At 32.9% G+C, this 20,011-nt stretch overlaps 3 protein-coding genes across 3 annotated transcripts; 1 reads left to right on the top strand and 2 right to left on the bottom strand.

Moving 5' to 3' along the window:
* The first annotated feature begins 2,200 nt into the window (after nucleotides 1–2,200).
* On the top strand, nucleotides 2,201–6,786 carry LOC145088043 (phytochrome B-like). The gene is made up of 4 exons (XM_079026237.1): nucleotides 2,201–4,466; nucleotides 5,107–5,917; nucleotides 5,999–6,292; nucleotides 6,368–6,786. Exons 1-4 carry the CDS (start codon nucleotides 2,399–2,401, stop codon nucleotides 6,570–6,572), a joined length of 3,378 nt encoding a protein of 1,125 aa, XP_078882363.1. The 5' UTR covers nucleotides 2,201–2,398; the 3' UTR covers nucleotides 6,573–6,786.
* A 414-nt stretch (nucleotides 6,787–7,200) lies between these two features.
* LOC145068595 (putative serine/threonine-protein kinase SIS8) lies at nucleotides 7,201–12,979 on the bottom strand. Its single transcript, XM_079015585.1, has 11 exons — nucleotides 12,434–12,979; nucleotides 12,311–12,351; nucleotides 12,139–12,207; nucleotides 11,957–12,057; nucleotides 11,773–11,851; nucleotides 11,588–11,686; nucleotides 11,440–11,508; nucleotides 11,162–11,211; nucleotides 10,996–11,077; nucleotides 7,486–7,580; nucleotides 7,201–7,386 (listed from the first exon to the last, which is right to left on the bottom strand). Exons 1-11 carry the CDS (start codon nucleotides 12,900–12,902, stop codon nucleotides 7,290–7,292), a joined length of 1,251 nt encoding a protein of 416 aa, XP_078871711.1. The 5' UTR covers nucleotides 12,903–12,979; the 3' UTR covers nucleotides 7,201–7,289.
* LOC145054795 (uncharacterized) lies at nucleotides 12,972–18,389 on the bottom strand (the record flags this gene model as incomplete). Its single annotated transcript, XM_079003055.1, has 3 exons — nucleotides 18,157–18,389; nucleotides 17,695–18,043; nucleotides 12,972–13,040 (listed from the first exon to the last, which is right to left on the bottom strand). Coding segments are annotated over exons 1-3 (651 nt in total), but the record flags the coding sequence as incomplete, so codon positions are not given.
* Nucleotides 18,390–20,011: the final 1,622 nt, after the last annotated feature.

Here is a 20,011-nt window from a genome sequence, read left to right as displayed (position 1 = left end):
CTTTACCGAATAGTTAATGTGACGTTGCTAGTTAAAAAATTAGAGATAAATAAGTGAACCAAGTATGTATTACAAAGTGTTATCTTTTGATGTGTTTAATCCGGTCTTAAATTTAAAGTCTATTTCATCAATGATAGAGACTATTACACAACTAGACTAAGTGTATCTAATTGTATGACACTATAACTTTGGTAAGTAGAGGTGGAGGATATTAAGGGCTAGACATAAAAATATAAAATTTAAATAACCCTTTGTTTTCTGCTTATAAGTAGTTTTACCCACTAATTTATACACACATTAGACATAAAAATATAAAATTTGGGCTATGCCCCCACCCCCAAATAATTTGTTCAGGCTCCGTCCCAGTTGGTAAGATAGGGTTGTAGAACTCAAGGGAACATACATGATTTAGTTCAGAAAATTTAATTTTTAATTAACCTAATAATAGTTAAGCATGCAATGGATATTAGTTGCTATTCATTGATTTCTATACTAATTAAGCCTATTGGTTCGATTATAACTCTAATGATTATAAGGACAACTAACACAATGATAATATAATTTATTACCATTATTTTCAGTCTTATAGTTTGTATCATGAAAGATTTGATCTGGATTGATCTCAATGGTCATAGAAAATCAACTGCTGCACATAATAGTCATCATATGCAATTCATACACATTAGAGTTCATTACTGTATTAACCTAACAATAGAATTTGGTCCATCATCAGTCATAATTGTTCATGGTCATTAACAATTATAATTCAAGCAAATACAATTTGATTGGTCCTACAAACTATATTTACTCAACAATAGAAAATAAATATATATAAACTTGAACACATATGAATTTTTGATTAAACAAGCACAATAAATGAAATAACTCAAAATATCCAAACAATAATCAATCAAAATCTTAAAGGTTTATCTACATCTAATCAAAAGCAAAATGGTTTTTAAGCCCAAAATATGAAGTAGAAAACATAAGGAAATTATAAAAAAAATGATAAACATGGTTAGAAAAGCAAACCAAATAACATCTGTAACGATTTTGCTCATGATCCTTCATATTCCCGCTCCTAGCCAATCTTTCAGCCTCAACACACCTTCTGGACTCTCAAAACTGATGTATTTTTGATCTATGAGTTCAGATATGCCTCCTAGGTCAAGATAATGCATTATTTATAGATTTTTCTGTTGAACTATTTACATGGTGTGCGAGTCAGTTGGATGCAACACATAGTTAGATGAATCCGAGTATAAATTGAACTCTTGATTTCGGCATACAAGAAGCATGTAGGTGGCGCATAATTGATTGATTTCCCTTTTCCAACTTCTTTTATCTCGACATAGAATTCAACTTCAGTTTTCTTCCTAACTCTAACATCTCTATTAATATGCAAAATATCAATTCAAAGCTTTATAAGCACCTCATAGCTTCAAATGCATCAAAATACAACTCACAACATTAAGATATTACTCTTAATGTATTTATACATATAACAATATCATATTTTTTCACCGGTATACGTGGTCTAGCTACAAGGGCTCTTTACTACCCCGGTACTCGGTAATACCATGAGCATGACAAAAGTTAATGTTATAATGATGCTAAATAAAGTAGAATTGAAAAGGAAGTACGTAAACTATAGAAATGACTACCTCTTGCCATGCATATGATCAATATCCCTCTCGGTGACCTCATCATCAAATGAGTCATATAAACAAGTCAAACACCTTGCAATTTGAAACTGAAAAAACGATATTAATTAATAATCATAAAAGCAATTTTCATAAAGTCCACCGTTTCGCAGTTGCCCACTCCTACATGACTACGGAGAAAGATAGAAGCTAAACTATGTTAAGGCATTTCATTAGCCATGATGACTATAATTATCATTTTCTTTTATTTATTTATATAATTTAATTTTATATTATATTAAATTATTCAACAAACTTTCTTTTTACAAGTACAACTATGTATTAAGTCGTTATAAAAATTAAATTTCGTTATGTAAGTTACTAAAATTTTAATAGCATATTGTTCACATGTTAAAATTAAATTCATATTTAATTAAAATAAATTAAAACATATATATATATATATATATATATATATATATATATATATATATATATATATATATATATATATATATATATATATATATATATATTATTTTCTATAAAGTTGCGATGTAATGAGATCAGATGAGATGTGGAGAGAATCCAGGACTGAATGACTATAAATGCAACCAAAGCTTCAAACCAACACCTCAAATCCACCACAAGTATACTTGTAAACCTCATCGCTCCCTTCTTGATCTTGTTGTTAATCACCAAAACTGCATTTAATCTTTCATCCCCAATTCCAAATTCATTCAAGATTCATAAACATGGCTTCTGGGAGCAAAGCAAGTTCTGGGTTTCACCCACAACAAGTTCAACCTCAAAACCCTTCTACATCATCAACGCCTAGGGTTGATTCAATGAGTAAAGCCATTGCACAATACGCAGTCGATGCTAGATTACACGCTGTTTATGAAGAATCCGGTGAATCTGGTAAGTCTTTTGATTACTCACACTCAATCAAAACAGCCACCGATTCAATCGCTGAACAACAAATGACTGCTTATCTATCCAAAATTCAAAGAGGTGGTCACATTCAACCCTTTGGTTGTATGATTGCTATCGATAATTCTAGTTTTAGAGTAATTGCGTTCAGTGAAAATGCTAGAGAACGATTAGGTTTAGCACCACAATCCGTTCCTAGTCTGGAAAAAACCGAAATTTTAACAATTGGAACTGATGTCAAAACCCTTTTCACCCCTTCGAGTGCTATATTGCTGGAAAGGGCTTTCCGGGCTCGCGAAATTACCCTCTTAAACCCTGTCTGGGTTCACTCCAAGAATTCCGGTAAACCATTTTACGCGATTCTGCACAGAATCGATGTTGGTATAGTTATCGATTTGGAACCTGCTAGAACCGAGGATCCTGCTTTATCAATTGCTGGGGCTGTTCAATCTCAGAAGCTCGCTGTTCGAGCCATTTCAAATTTACAGGCGTTGCCAGGTGGCGATATTAAGCTTCTGTGTGACACCGTTGTACAAAACGTGAGAGAGCTCACTGGTTACGATCGTGTAATGGTCTACAAGTTTCACGAAGATGAACATGGTGAAGTGGTGGCGGAATGCAAGAGGCCTGATTTGGATCCTTATCTCGGGTTACATTATCCCGCAACTGATATCCCACAGGCTTCAAGATTCTTGTTTAGGCAGAATCGTGTCAGAATGATAGTTGATTGTCACGCTAACCCTGTTCCTGTAATCCAAGACGATTGTTTGATGCAGCCTTTGTGTTTAGTAGGGTCCACCCTTCGGGCCCCTCATGGTTGCCATGCTCAATACATGGCTAACATGGGTTCAATAGCTTCATTAGCTTTGGCAGTAATCATCAATGGAAACGAAGATTCCGGAGGTGGGAGAGGGACAATGGGGCTATGGGGGTTAGTAGTTTGTCACCATACATCGGCACGATGCATTCCGTTTCCATTACGTTACGCGTGTGAATTCTTGATGCAAGCTTTTGGACTCCAACTAAACTTGGAATTACAATTAGCTTCTCAAATGTTGGAAAAACGGATTCTAAGAACACAAACTTTGTTATGTGATATGCTCCTACGTGATTCCCCTACCGGAATCGTGACTCAAAGTCCAAGCATCATGGATCTTGTGAAATGTGATGGTGCTGCTCTTTTTTACCAAGGAAAGTACTATGCGGCCGGAATCACACCAACGGAATCACAAATCAAAGATATAGTGGAATGGCTATTGGCATGTCATACCGATTCCACCGGTTTAAGCACCGATTCATTAGCGGATGCCGGTTACCCTCAAGCTGCTTCACTTGGTGATGCGGTTTGTGGGATGGCAGTTGCTTATATAACTTCAAAAGATTTCTTGTTTTGGTTCCGGTCCCACACTGCAAAAGAGATGAAATGGGGTGGAGCTAAACATCATCCGGAAGATAAAGATGATGGGCAACGAATGCATCCACGTTCTTCATTCAACGCGTTTCTTGAAGTTGTGAAGAGTAGAAGCTTGCCATGGGAGAATGCTGAAATGGATGCAATCCATTCTTTACAACTTATTTTAAGAGATTCGTTTAAAGAAGAACGTGATTCCAATTCCAAAGCTGTAGTCAAGATTCAAAGTGAGGAAATGGGGTTGCAGGGAATGGATGAACTTAGTTCAGTTGCAAAAGAAATGGTTCGATTGATTGAAACTGCAACTGCTCCCATATTTGCTGTTGATGTTGAAGGAAGAATAAACGGATGGAATGCAAAGATTGCAGAGTTGACTGGTCTTTCGGTTAGTGAAGCTATGGGGAAATCATTGGTTCAAGATCTCATTTTTAAAGAGTCACAAGAAATCGTCATCAGGCTTCTTCATCATGCTTTACAAGGTACTTCTTTATGTCCTCTCCATCATTCCAACATTTCATGGTTTCAAAGTTTCTTGTCTTTTGATGTCAAGATTTCAAGATTGCAAAGTGTCTTGATTTTTAATGCCAAGATTTCAAAATTGCAAACTTTCTTGCTTTTCAATGCCATGATTTCAAGTTGCAAAGTTTATATCTTTTTTTTTTCATACCAAGATTTCAAGATTGCAAAGTTTCCTGCTTTTTAATGCCAATATTCAAGATTGCAATTAAAGATTCTTGCTTATTATGCCAAGATTTCAAGATTTCAAAGTTTCCTGCTCTTTCCTCTCTTTAACCCACAAACAATAATCACATGCACTTGACAACAAGTCATTAATTCTGTTATATACACTGTTTTCACTGTTTTTCAATGCCACAAACAGATTTTAGATAATACAAGATCAACTTTAATCTCTTTAAAATTATGCTATTATAGTATACTATGAATTTAAGGTCCAAAAAACTTTTAAGAACCCCTTGTCGTCCCAAAAGCAATGATCACTTTGTTGTTAGAAAGTTGTTCATGCAGTTGTATACTCTGTTTTCTCTGTTTCTTCCCACAACAAAAAGATCTTGTTGTTTTCTTGTGAACATACACACTTATTTTGCTTTGACATAATAGGTGAAGAAGACAAGAACGTGGAGATCAAACTCCGAACATTCAATTTATCAGAAGAAGAAAACGCGATATTTGTAGTGGTGAATGCTTGTTGTAGCAAAGACTATACAGACAACATCGTTGGAGTTTGTTTCGTGGGTCAAGATGTAACGAGACAAAAAGTCGTAATGGACAAATTCGTCCAAATTCAAGGCGATTATCGGGCCATTGTACATAGTCCAAATCCCTTAATCCCACCCATCTTTGCATCCGATGAAAACACATGTTGCTCAGAATGGAACACCGCTATGGAAAAACTCACAGGGTGGGGGAGAGATGATGTCATCGGGAAAATGTTGGTTGGGGAGATTTTTGGAAGTTGTTGTCGCCTAAAGGGTCCGGATTCTTTAACAAAATTCATGATCATTTTGCATAATGCAATTAGTGGACAAGATAGCGATAAGTATCCGTTTTCATTCTTTGATCGACGTGGGAAATTTGTTCAAGCTTTGTTGTCCGCAAACAAAAGGGTAAATTTGTCCGGTGGTGATGCTACAGGGGCGTTTTGTTTCTTGCAAATCGCAAGCCCCGAGCTACAACAAGCTTTAAAGATACAAAGACAACAAGAGAACAAATGTTTTGCAAGAATGAAAGAATTAGCGTATATTTGTCATGAAATCAAGAGTCCATTAAGTGGGATTCGCTTTGCTAATTTGCTTCTTGAAGCTACGGATTTGTCCGAAGATCAAAAGCAGTTGTTGGAAACCAGCGCAGCTTGTGAGAAACAAATGTTGAAGATTATAAAAGATGTTGATATGGAGAACATTCAAGAAGGGTGAGTTACGTTAGGATTATACTACTATGTTACATTTGTAGAAACAAATAATATAATATGAATATGATCTTGTGTTGGCAGACATTTGGAGGTTGAAAAGCGGGAGTTTGTGGTTGGGAGTGTGATCGATGCGGTGGTTAGCCAAGTGATGTTGATATTGAGGGATCGAGGGGTGCAATTGATTCGGGATATTCCGGAAGAAGTCAAAACGTTGACTGTTTGTGGTGATCAAACTAGGGTTCAACAAGTGTTGACTAATTTCTTGTTGAATATGGTTCAACATTCGCCTTCGCCTAATGGTTGGGTTGAAATTCAGGTTCGACCCAGTTTGAAGCAGGTTTTTGATGGAATCACCAATGCCCATATTGAGTTTAGGTATTTCATTTCATCTTGCTTTCTTTTTTTAAAAATTTTTTTTTAAAAAAAAAATTTGGTTTTTATTTTTGTCAGGATGGTGTGCCCGGGAAACGGTCTTCCAGCTGAGCTGGTTCAAGACATGTTTCAGAGCAGTCAGTGGAGCACAGAGGAAGGTTTAGGATTAAGCATGTGTAGGAAGATCTTAAAGCTAATGAATGGAGAGGTTCAATATATAAGAGAATCTGAAAGGTGTTATTTCCATATTGTGATTGAACTCCCTCTTCCTCGTGGAACATGAAAATGGTGGACCCGGATAATAAAAAGGACATTTGTGGTGTTGTGTTAACTGTTTTATTATGACTTTAAGAGATTAACGGGTTATTTTTTAGTGTGAATTACTCCAAAGGAGTGGGATCGATGGTATTGTTAGAGAGTATATGTATTTGTGGTGTTATATAGGAATGAGATTCTGGTCTGGTTAATATATTAATTGAAAAAATGTATTACTTGTATATCCTACTATCAACCAAATATTTAAAAAACCTATTTGTCACTTTGAGTGAATCACATATCACATATATGATCGATTACTGAACTCCGTCGACTTTACTTTTGTTTAAGCCAGCATGAGAAACCGGTGACTAGTCTATGTGGCATGCCATGTGTTCTGTCAAAATCACACTATGTCGACATGACATTAACGTAACATTCATGTTGACAATTTGTTTAATTTTTGATTTGGATTTTTTTTTTAATTTGTTATCAAAAAGTGGATGCCCATTGTTGACAGGGTATCAACTATCAGTCTTGTCTTTTTATTTCATCGAATTTTCTTAATTCCACGTTCAAGATTTGTTTTTTAACCTATTCGGTATTCTCACGAAGGTATTTTAACTTTTACTTGATACAAATTATTTAACTAAAAAAACAAAATATCAGATCATCTACTTTGTAGAAAATATGAATTTTGTATGAAAAAAAGGGTGAAAACCAACAAGAATGCACACGTGTTGTTCTAGGATTCCTTTCTCCTACGTTCAACCAAAATCTTCTTCTGCAAATCTTTAAGCTTATCTAGTATTTCTTGGAATGTTGGTCGGGATTGCGGTTCACTGAAAAATAAAAAGACAAAATTGCCCATCATTAGTAGAGTAGAGGGTATTTTAGACATTTTAGTAATAGTCAACATTTTTCATGAGAAAGAGGCCAACCTGCACCAACAGCTTTGGATAAGTGAAGCCCACAGTGGATCCACGTCTTTTGGAATCTCTAGTCGTCTATTCATGAACCCTACTGCTCCAATAACCTATTAAACATCGTAATTAAGTAAAATTGCAGTTTGCATTAATCTTTATAATGATCACTGGATTTATATTTGTACAATTATCATATACACAAAAGACAAAAAACTAGATAGAACTCGGGAGTAAAATTTAAACAATTTACAATTTGGTTTTGCTTTTAAAAACCACGATGTTTGACCTCCAAAGTCAAGCAAAGCTAGATATTTTGACTTTTGAGGTCAAGCAAACAACTTTTAATCTTTAAACTTGATATAAAACTTATCTTTTTGTGAAGGCATAAAATTTGTGAAGGCATAAAATTAGAGAGCTGATCCATACACATACTTAACAATTGGTACTTTAAAATGTTGTATTGTACAACTATATATGCATGAATTGTTGTGTACGGCAAAAAACTGTTGTGTACGAATAACTTCCCATAAAATTAAGGTGGCATATAGAGTAGTTTTGACATAGTCAAAGGTATAGTTTCAATTTTTATTTACTTATTTATTATTATTCTTTTTATTGGTTCTTTTTCTAGAGATGCATTTGTGTGCATGAATTTATATACCGCTATCTTTTATAATAGGGTGATTGAAAAAAGTATTTACTATTTTAGTGTCCTTTCAATTTTTTTTTTTTTTTTTTTTCTTCTGAAATGGGTACTTTTAAAAATATTTACCAAAATAGTATTTCTTTTCAGTTTTCCTTAAATGGATAGGGTATAGAGTAGTTTGGACCAAGATTCTAAATAACGTAAGACGTAATTTAACAGCAATGTCAAGCCTTAAACTTTTTCGAGCCGTGGCGAACCATGTCGTTTATAAGGCGTTACTTAAGGTAACAATTGTGTGTGTGTGTCTATATATATATATATATATATATATATATATATATATATATATATATATATATATATATTCATTTTTATACACATATATGACTTAAGACGATATTTTGCTAAAGCTTGGCGGCCAGTACAAACCTTGGAACCATAGGGCGCCGCGACGAACTTTTTAAAACCTTCGTTTTGACATAGTCTAAGGTTTAGTTTCATTTTATTTATATATTTATTATTATTATTCTCTTTATTGGTTCTTTTCCTAGAGATGCACTTATGTAGTGTGCAGTGATTTATACATGGCTATCGAGTTTTTGACTATAATATGGTGACTGAAAAATGTATTTACTATTTTAGTGTACTTTCAATTTATTATTATTATTATTATTATTATTATTATTTTGAAGAGGGTGTTTTCAGAAATATTTACCAAATAATATTTCTTTTCATTTTTCTTTACTTTTCAGTTTTCCTTAATGTTATATTATTATTATTATTATTTTAAAATTTTAAAATTTTCTCCCTTTCTCTTTTATTTCACATTTTTACTTTTTTTAAATTTTTTTATAAATAACAACTTTTATTTCTTTTTTTTACTGTTTTTTTAAAAACAAATTTATTTTTATCTTTTTCTATTTCTGTTTGTTACAATAAAAAAAACTCAAATTAGGCTCCACTCCCTTGCTCCATTATAAATAGAATACATTGACATATTCTATTATCTTGTAGCTTTTGTTTATTTATTGTTTTATTTGCATGCATCCAAATAAACCATTAAAATTAATTTTTATTTGTTTTGTATAATTTGAGTTATGATTCTTCTGTTGGGTAAAACACTAAATTATGCAACTACACTAAATTATGCAACTAGTTACTATATTTTATTTTACTAACTAGGTGTGAGACCCGTGTACGTGTTTATTAAAAATAAAAATTTAATATCAATATATAAATATGAAATATTTTATACAACAAAATATAATCTTTTAAAAATTTGCAAAAGAAATTAAACCATTTGAAGTATTTATGAGAATTTATTACCAAATTAATAGGATGATTTTATCTTCTTATAAAACTCATTACAATTTATGGAATTTTATTTTAAGAAAATAAAAATCCGTATAAAATAACAACAGGAAAATAAAATTTCTAAAATTCTCACAAAATGACAAATGTCAAAATGAAGGAGAAGATGACATGTGGCAAAAAAAACCTTCATTTATTAAAGATGATTTTATAACAAATTAATTTCTAATCAATTTCTACAATGATGTTGAATTCGCCACCAATTTATTAGTTTTTTTTACCATATTGATTGCATATTTGTAAATTAAAATATTATCATATATAGCTTCCTTACATGAAAAAATAAATAATTAGGTCTCCTCTTTTCCTTCAAATGGATCCATTTGAACCGGTGTTCTATATTAAATGCCGTTTTTTTGTTGTCTAATGCAAACAACATAAAAACAAATTCATTTAATTTTAAAGGAAAAAAACATTATGTCCCATTGAATCATATAAACTTTCTACATCTGCAGTATGTTTACTGGTTAGTCATCCAGAAAGAGTTAGCGGCACATCTTATTGCTCGTTTGCCTTCCGTCGATATGTATTGTTTTTTTATCCATGCTCGTGGATTATTCAAAAATTAAGTAAAAATGTTTATTCCGTTAAAAGAAATAATATGAAAACTAAAATAACAAACGTCTTCAAAGTCAAATTGTATAATATTAGAAAACAAAAGCAACTGGACGACCTAATTAATACTTATGAAAGTGAATTTAGCCTTTCTTTTTAAATTTTTTTATATACTATAAAGAATAACAAATATTTAAAATAAAAAAACAGAAATTAATACTTATGATCTTTGGATCAATATTTGAAACATATGGTGGAAATTTTCTCAGATTAATTAGAATTACATTCTTCTAACATTTTTTTTTTTCTGTATACATGTCCAAGTACAAGACTATCATGATTCGAAGAAAAAATTACCATGACAGTCCTGAAAGGGAAAATGTAACATTCATAATTCTATATATGTATATACGCTTTATATTTTTGATGATTCATTCCTTAATAATGGCATGTTATAGTTAACAATGCAGAAGTTGCATCCAATTTTTCTTAAGCATATATATCCCCATCAGGTGTGTGTCCCTTCATTATTTATTTGACTAATTGATGAGGGGATAGAGAAGGTTAGTTGATGAACTTACACTGACCATTTCTTTTGTATCATTTCAAGTTAAGTTGATGTTTTCTAACATACTTTTTTAGGGTATTGTTTAGAAGAAATTAATGGAGCAGTTTTTTTTTTTTTTTTTTTTTTTTTTTTTCATTTATGTTGTTCTATGTTCTTCTCAATAACATTATCAAAAAACAGTTGATCAATTCTGAACTTTTGACTATTTTTAGTTTGCTAAAACTTGGAATACAACATATTTACTTATCTTTTGGGCTTTTAGAATGTTCATCTTGAAAGTCAAAGAAACAATATTGAATTTAATACTTGAGAATAGCATATATATATATATATATATATATATATATATATATATATATATATATATATATATATATATATATACCTGCATTGGGTTAAGATCATCCCAAGGAATCTTCTCGGTGGTAATTTCCCACAATACCACACCATAGCTGTATACATCAGACCTAAAGATTGTCAACAAACAAACAAAATATTAGATTCCAAATCCATGAAAAAAATATTTTCTTTTTCCTCGTACACAGACTTACTTTTCATCTGCTTGCTCGTTACGTAGAATTTCTGGAGCCATCCATTGAGGCTACAAAAAGGAATAATAAATCAGTCAACGCAATGAAGTCAAACCTAGCTATAGCTCCTTAATTTGACTCAAAGTTGAATCTTATTTCTTGTTTATTGTACCCTTTGAGTCATTAATAACTTTGCATTCTGTGGGTCCTATTTGCTTGGTGCGAGAAGAAGAAAAGAAAGATCGACTGTTATTTTTGGAACAAAAAGGAGCATAAATCAAGAAAGAACATTGCAATACCGTTCCTTTCCCTGACTTTGTTTTGAGGTACGTGTGATGCTTGATACGAGAGAGACCAAAGTCACCAACCTAAAATATCATATTAATTATTAGTATAAAAAAAAACTTGGACAAAAGCCACATGAGTACAAAGATAGTCCAATCATACCTTCACAGTCCAATTCTTATCAACAAGAAGATTTGAAGACTTCAAATCACGGTGAATAATCGGTGGGTTACAATGATGAAGATAATTCATGCCTCGTGCCTTGAAAGAATCACTTATAAGAACACAACCAACTCAAAAGAAAAAAAATCCGAATATAAAGGATAACTATTTAGCATGTTACTTACAATATCCATGGCCATATGGAAACGACGTTTCCAATCTAATCGGGTTGTGTTTCGCTGAAGTACCCGAAACAAACTTCCACTACATAGGGATATACATTATTAAATTGAGATTATTTATTATATGTTTGCAAAGATTTTAACAAGAAAAGAAACATCACAATTTTTATTGGATTAAAGAACCAACCGGGGAAGGAACTCTGTGACAATGCATAGATGTGGAGTTGTTGTCACAGCACCCATGAAGAGCAAAATATTTGGATGTCGAAGCTTTTTCATGAGAGATACCTTCAAAAAATATACAAAAACCGTTGCATGCAAAAAGAAAAGCATAAAAAAGGAGTTAATTATGTGTGATGAAAAAAATACCTCCTGTTTAAATGATACTATCAACTCCTCTGGGTATTCTTGATACACAAATAACTTGATCGCAACATCCTACATGTATAAATGTGCAGTCAATAATCTTTATTTGTCCCTTTTTTACAAATAAAAGTGTTTGCATAAATCTTTTAAGAAGCGGGGAAGACGGAAAACGTACTGATCCATACCACAGTGCACGATATACGGTCCCACACGAGCCTGCCAAAAAATATGATAAATAAGAAAAGTTACATTCGTAATACGATAGTTTGTCAAATTGACTAAAATACCCTTGGGGTACCTTGCCCAATCTGTTCTTGAGTTATCAAATCCTCCCACGAGATTTCATAATCAAGGCTGTCGGTTTCTCTTTCCACTTTGATGATGGCATTGCTTTTGATGCTTGCACCGCTACTTGAGCTACTTGTGCTGCTACTAACATGTAATGAAGAAGACCATAACCCTGAAGCCACGATTTTATTATTGGTATTTTCCCATAGTTGAAAGTCTAGTTTTGAGGAAGAACATGAGCTCGTTTGTAGACCAGGCTTGTGTTCTTCAATGATATCTAACCGTTGCCAACCAAAACGACCAAATATAGGATCAAAAGACTCTACTCTTTCGTCTCCTTCCCAAGGCCACACACTTCTTTTTCTACCCATCCATGCATCTGCTTTTGTAGACAAAATCTTGCAAATCCCGGGTTTGTTTTCACTCTCATGACCATAATATATTGTGAGTTTTTTGGTAAAGTGCTCCTCTGTGGCCATGGAAGAATAAGCTCCAAATGGAGACCGAATATGCCCGGTTGGGGTACTTGCTTCACTATGATCACCCACGACATCACTCCCACCTTCATGATCAGTGTAGTTGTCTCTCCTCTTCATCTTCAACTTCACCTTTGAAGCCTGTTACGTGACAAGAATTAATCAAATAAACCTAATCATGTTTGTTGGTCTTAGAATCCAATTGTACCTAAGGTGACAAATATTCTTGAGTGGGTTATCTTAGATTTCTATCATGCTCACTTAACAAGCTAAATTTGATATATGTGGTATAAGCGACTTAAAACAAATTCTAGGGACCATATATGTAAATATGGGAGATTCTAATTAGTATAAATTGGATTTTAATCCCATTACATAGATGATTAGTGTTAAGAAACTCAATAATTATCTTCATCATTTTCTTAGTCATCTATGTTTTCACAACAACGCCTTCATGTATGGGTATTACACGACACCCGTAAGGATGATGTGATGTAGGAGTCCACGCATGAACACAACCCCTTCGGCTTGTGAATGTGGCGTAGCATAGCCACCGGCGGATTTAGTGTAGTTTTTTCTGGGATTTTTTTTTGCTTATTTGTGTTACATGATAGTTTTTGTCGGGAATACTAATTTACTTTAATCTTGGATCCGCCGCTAGCATAGCCACTGCTACAGAGCTTGGCGGAGGAGAAATAACAACTTAAACAGTCTTCTGATCGCTGAGAGATTAAAAAGAAAAGAGTTTAAATAATTTCTTTTATTATCAACCAACTGCAGCATAACCTTATAAATATTATACATTGTTTATCTAATTTTCACACAACCATTTTACAATTCTAGATATCCTACACAAACACCATTGAAAGATGGACAAATTTTCATCTTCATCTTTATCTTCATCTGATAATGGTGATATGTTTTTTTCCCACATATTCCATGAAACAAAAATCACCATATCGGGCCAAGAAACTAAAAGTTCAAATTTTATCAAGAAGACTAGAACCTAATAAACAAGGATTTTAACACTACACACAAACTCTTGGTACTTGATAACTTTGTTGATAATTGCTTTTACGACCATACAACATTCAAACATCATTTCCATTTTAGTAGAAATTCATTCCTATGTATAACTAAAGATTTGAAAGTCAATTATAAATGTTTTCAATTGAAAAGGAATGCTAGAGGTGGACAGAGAAACACACACACACACAATCTCAATCAAAGGCAATAGAATCATGATGATGAGGATGATATGATCAGATTGACAATAACAAGTAGTAGCTTTTATTCTGTAATGTTAAACTTTTAATTTTTATCGTCTTTTTTAAATTTTAGTTATTTAATTTAAAATTTTAATAATAGAATGTTGTATTTGTTTTAAATAATTTTAATTTAGTTTTAATTATGTAAGTATTTTGTTTTTAATTTATATAATTTTAATTATGTAAATGTTTTATTTAAATAATAAAATGACGGATATAATGTGAGTATTGAATATTTTCTAAGGTTTGTGGTATGATAGTGGAACTGAGGTGGCAACACTTTTAGAGTGGGGATATAGTACCCATTCCTCATACCCTTTTTGTGCTTGTGAGCTCATTTGGTGTCTTTAGTGTTTTCTTGAAGAAGATGCTGGTCTTTGGTGCAAGAAGAGGAATTTTCCCATCCTAGTTTCTCCTCCCGTTTCATCTTTTGGACCCTAGAGAGGTATAAAGTCTCCACCTCTATGCTTATTCTCTTCGAATTTAAGTTATAAATGACTTTATGGTCATTTTGGTCCCAACACCTTTGTTTTCTTAGAGTTCGGTGAACTCCAGAGCCTCTTGGTGCATTATTAAGCTTCTGGGCCTTTGTTGATGAAGAAAAATGTCTTGTATGGTTATGCCTTGAGTCCATGAACTAGAATTGGCCTTTTGATTGGATTTTAGACTTAGGGTTATAAATCTTGGCTTATTGAGTTGTCTAAATAGATAAAGTTGGAAACTTAATCCATTAAGACCCCCGAGATATTCAAATCTTTCATATCTGAGATTTGGGACTTCCATCGTAAAGGATTAAGGGTTCAATGAGTGAGGCTAGTAAGCCAAGTTTTATGGCGCGATAACTAGGGTTTCACAGCGAGATTTTAGGTCTGTCCTGACTATTTTGTCGCCTAATGAATCACGACGTGACCATTATCTAGTCAAGGCGTGATTTCTATTGACTGTTGAGTTTCGTTGACTGTTGACTTTTCACGGTCAAACTGAGGGTTTTGAGTATAGACTAACGTTTGACTCCTATCTGGTTAGGAGGTTCGTGTAACTATTCTAGCAGGTCGTTGAGTTTTGATCTTTCAACTTGTTGATTCAGGTGAGTTTTCTCACTATACTACGTGTGACAGTATATGTCCTTGTATGCTAAGATATATGTATTGTCAGGTTATGCTTGTAGGTGTAGATTAGTTAGTCTCCTGTGGGATATATGTTTATTATATGATGCTTTCATGTGATTATTTGGGAGTTGATGAAAAGATCAACTTAAGTGTTGTGAGTCTAGATACTTATGTATGGGAGTTAGCGACATGACCAACTTAAGTGTTGTGAGACTGGATACTTGTATCTAGGAGTTGATGATAAGATCAACTTAAATGTCGTGAGACTAAATACTCAACTTGGTTGTATGATTGTATGTATATTGTTGTATATGGTATTTTTAGGGGAACTCACTAAGCTTTGACTTATAGTTGTGGATTAAATGTTTCAGGTACTTCAGCTGATTGTGGGAAGACAAAGACATGACTGTACAAACTCATCAACAACTTTCATGTTCGAGATTCCACATTGTTTTATGATACTCTGATTTTTAGGATTATGACTTATGGAACAAATGGTTTTATGAAAATGACTTTTTATATTACTTAAAAATTGGAAAATTTGTTGTGAAAATTGGTATGTTACATGAATTCGGGTAGTTGCCTTCCCTTTCTAGTGCTAGATCCGAGTTACTAGCTTTCAAGAGGTACCATAATTCTTCTGAAGAATCCATTAGTGAAGAGTCCCCATATGCAATCTATTTCTTGCTTGCGTTTTAAATTCAATCGAAGCAAGTTAAGTGTTCGATCTTTATTTCAATTTCAGATTGATCCATTTAGACATAAATTTTCACTTGGAACAACTGTACGGAGGGACATGATCACTATGGAAAAGGTTCGATCAAGCTTGCACCCTAGCGAACTACAACACAAAGCACCAAACAACCTTATGGAATGCATTTGTAAAGCAGTATCAGTCTGATCTCCCGGACTCAGGGAAAAAGGTAAAGGAAAACATAGAAGAGGAACATCAAGGTCGCTAGCTCGAAAGTCGAATAAGCAAGATGGATGTCATAGATGTGGAAAAATTAGTCTATGGAAGAACGGGTGCCCAAAGAACAAGGGAAACATGTTGAATGCAAACGATGTGAAAGAATTTTCTAACTTAGAAAAATAGTTGGTTCTCGTTGTTTTTCCGATTGTACCTTTGGGAGATATGTTTCATGTATCTTAGAGGTTTTTCTTGTAGTGTCCATTTGTACCTTTTCAAGTTTATATGTTGTCATGACAAATGAGAATTAATCATACACACAAAGACATTATTTAATGCGGTGCGGTCAATATAACATATGTCAACAGGCATGAAAGAGTATTATTCTCACGATCTTGAAAACGATAGTACAATGAAACCCTAGTTACCAACATAATATATAAACAGAGTACAAAATGTAACCCTGAATAGAATAGGGCCGGGCCCAACTACACATATCTACAATTCCTTTTTCGAGTCTAGTGGGGGAGTCTTATGTTTGTTATAGTTTGTACAAGGTTGAATACCGCGCACACTCAATAATTGTAGTATCATAGTATATGGTGCATGCAGGCAAGGAACATTGGCTAGCGGTCAGAAAATCATTTCGGTACTTGGAAGTCACATCTAATGTAGGTCCTATCTATGGAGGAGTTTGGGGTTGTGTGATCTATACCGAATAAAGTCATTAACCAATTATTTGTTTACAATAGGTAGCGAGATCATGAGTTGCAAGGTAACGCTTCAACCGTATGTTGCTCTATCGACTATCAACTACTCCGAGGAAATGACCTTAACAGAGGCAACAAAGGAGACAATATGGCTGAAGAGGTTGGTAAGTGATCGTAGGGTTTGGAATTATCAAGCATTGGCTTATTGCAATAGCATGAGTGCTATTTGTTTGGATAACGCCCAAGTTTTCAACGAACAAACCATTATCTTTTAATTTCGTTTAAGACGCGAGTGAAACATGATAACCCGACACACATGTTAAATAAGTCGATCATAAAATGAAAATATTGACATTGCTTATTCCTAAACATCCATAGTTGGAATTACAAGAAGGCTTACTTTGAAGTCAAGATGGAGAATTGTGGAACAAGCCACTTCAAACAAAGTCTAGGGGACCATCTATGTAACTAAGGGAGAATCTAATTACTACAAATTAGTCATAGAAAGTCGGTACTCGTTTTCTTCCATTATCTTGTCATCTATGTTTCACATCAATAAAGAACCGAATCACAATCAATGAACAGGTGTTTCAATCGTTTGTGTGTGTTAATGTTTCCTATTAATCAATTAGCAATTTCCGTTTCTGCATAACAAGATAACTTCAAGGCAATGTTTAGTGAATCTACCCATAACTATTTGTTGGTTCTTGAATCTATTTGGACATAAAGTAATCTAATACCCTTACATGCATGGTCTTAAATCTCTATTTAGAAAAATTAATTGTAGGAAATGCTAACCAAATTCGATATCTTTGAGGCAATTGAAATCTGTAGAGGTTGTGGAGAATCAAAGCCAGGTTTGGCTGGCTTTCTTGCATGATACGGACGTGAATCACTCGATATACATAACCCTCCAATTATTCCTCTAATTTCATCACGGAATGGCGTATTAGTAGCAATAACCACAAATCGTTCCCCTTTCTTATTCTTTATAGGAAACTCCCCGGTCCAAGTCTCTCCCTTTAGCGATCGTTCTAGAAGATCATCACATAACGAAGCGTCCTTAGGTTCCACTAAAAGCTCGGTTGGTGTCTTCCCATAGACTTCATCAGGTGTAAAACCATAAAGATTTTCTGCACCCCGGCTCCTACAGGAATCCCGTTCACCAAATATGTTAAAATTTATTAAACGCCTTTGATCTTCTTCATGTTCCACTTGAAATTCAAAACATTAAGAATTTAGTAGTAGCATATTTATTACCAGAAGATTATCCGAAAGTCAATATCATATATATGTAGAGCCTGACCCAGTGACTGCATTATATTAAAATATTGAGCTTCTGTTAGCTTCATAGCTAAAGGCTCAGGTTCTTTCAGGTTACCAGAAAGCATCAGTTTTGAGATTTTTTGTTTGAGTTGAGATTGGCGTTTTTCCAGCTCCTGGATCTTTCTTAAAAGCTCCTCAGCTGATGGTGTTTTTGTGCTTTGCTCCATTTTCACACACCTCTACACAAAAAGACTCACTGTGATTTGAGGATCAAGAAATTGGTTCTTTAAACCTCACGTTATAATTTTGGAGGCAACCCAAATCAATAACTAACAAAAACCCAAGATTGATCACCGTGAGATATAAATCACCATCTTAAACCTATACATGTAGAAAAGTGTTCATTTTTATAAAATAGAAACACAACACCATAAAACACACATTACTGAACTAACTTCACACACAATAACACATCCTTTGATTAGTAAACATATCCATTGCTAGTTTCTTCAACGTTTACCCATCTTCTGGAGAAATCTTAAATCAAGAAATAACAGAAAAGTGAAGTTTAAACTTACAGACACACACATGTTCATAAGCGGAAATGGATATTTTGTTGTTGCAGTTGATCTTTATAAGATGCACCCTCTCTGATATGAACAACCAATTAACTAGGTTTTTTGTCCTTCTACCCTATATCAGACGCAAAAAGAAGCCCAAATCCGTTTATATGTACCTTCATTAAGAGAATAATAAAAAAAAAATTGTGTGTTTGTGACGCTTTGAGAGGTCTACAGACAAACAACCCCAAGCTCCTTCTCATTGTCTCCAAAAAACGTTTTATACTTGAACTTCTATATACGTGTCAGTTTCTCTCTTTTTCAGAGTATTATATAATTGTTCATCCAAAACTACAACCGCCTAGACGTCTACATTTATACATTTATATTATATATAAGGTAATATTATATAGCAAAGTAATTATAATATTAATAGTTATTAAAATCAGTTGGTTTCTTAAACAAAACTAATATAGAATGGTATTTCATATCATAAGGGTTTTTATATCATAGACAAACAATCCGTTATTTTTTTAATGATAATTTTTGTTTTAAATTATATCCATAGAGTTAGAGGTAATAACATATTAAGGAATACTCTACAACCTCCGACGGAAAAAAAAAACCTAAAGTATCAAAAACGAATAATATATATATATATATATATATATATATATATATATATATATATATATATATATATATATATATGTTCAAATGTTTTTCACATCTATTGTGTGCTAGAATGCACCAATAAAAATTTAGTATTAGTTATATGTATATTAAATGTTATCCATACTTATAACTCATTTTTATTCAAACCAATTAAACTCGTCATTAATGTCAACAATAATATTCTTTCAGAATAAATTTATATCTAGAAAAATGATAGTGTATTCCAGCATAATGAGAGTGTATTGTAGTAAAATACACTTTCGTTCTTCATATTCCATGCAACTTTATTGTATTTTAAGTGAGTGGGCCCTGAAACAAATATGAACTCATATATAAAAACCTAGATGTGACTTCATTCCGAAAGAATGTTATTGCTGACATTAATGACAGATTTAATTAGTTTCCATAAAAAGAGAATTATAATTATGGATATCATTTAATATACATATAATTATGGAAATCATTTAATATTTATATTTATTTAATTAAATAATTATTTAATTTACTAAATTCATATTGGTGCATTCTAGCACACAATAAATGTAATAAACAAAATAACCTAGCCCTATATATATATATATATATATATATATATATATATATATATATACATA

Source organism: Lactuca serriola, chromosome 1 (genome assembly GCF_051521515.1).
Source record: "Lactuca serriola cultivar US96UC23 chromosome 1, Lser_US96UC23_V15, whole genome shotgun sequence".
Taxonomy (NCBI): domain Eukaryota; kingdom Viridiplantae; phylum Streptophyta; class Magnoliopsida; order Asterales; family Asteraceae; genus Lactuca; species Lactuca serriola.
The sequence above is the reverse complement of the archived record's forward strand: the minus strand, read 5'-3'. Positions and strand labels throughout refer to the sequence as shown.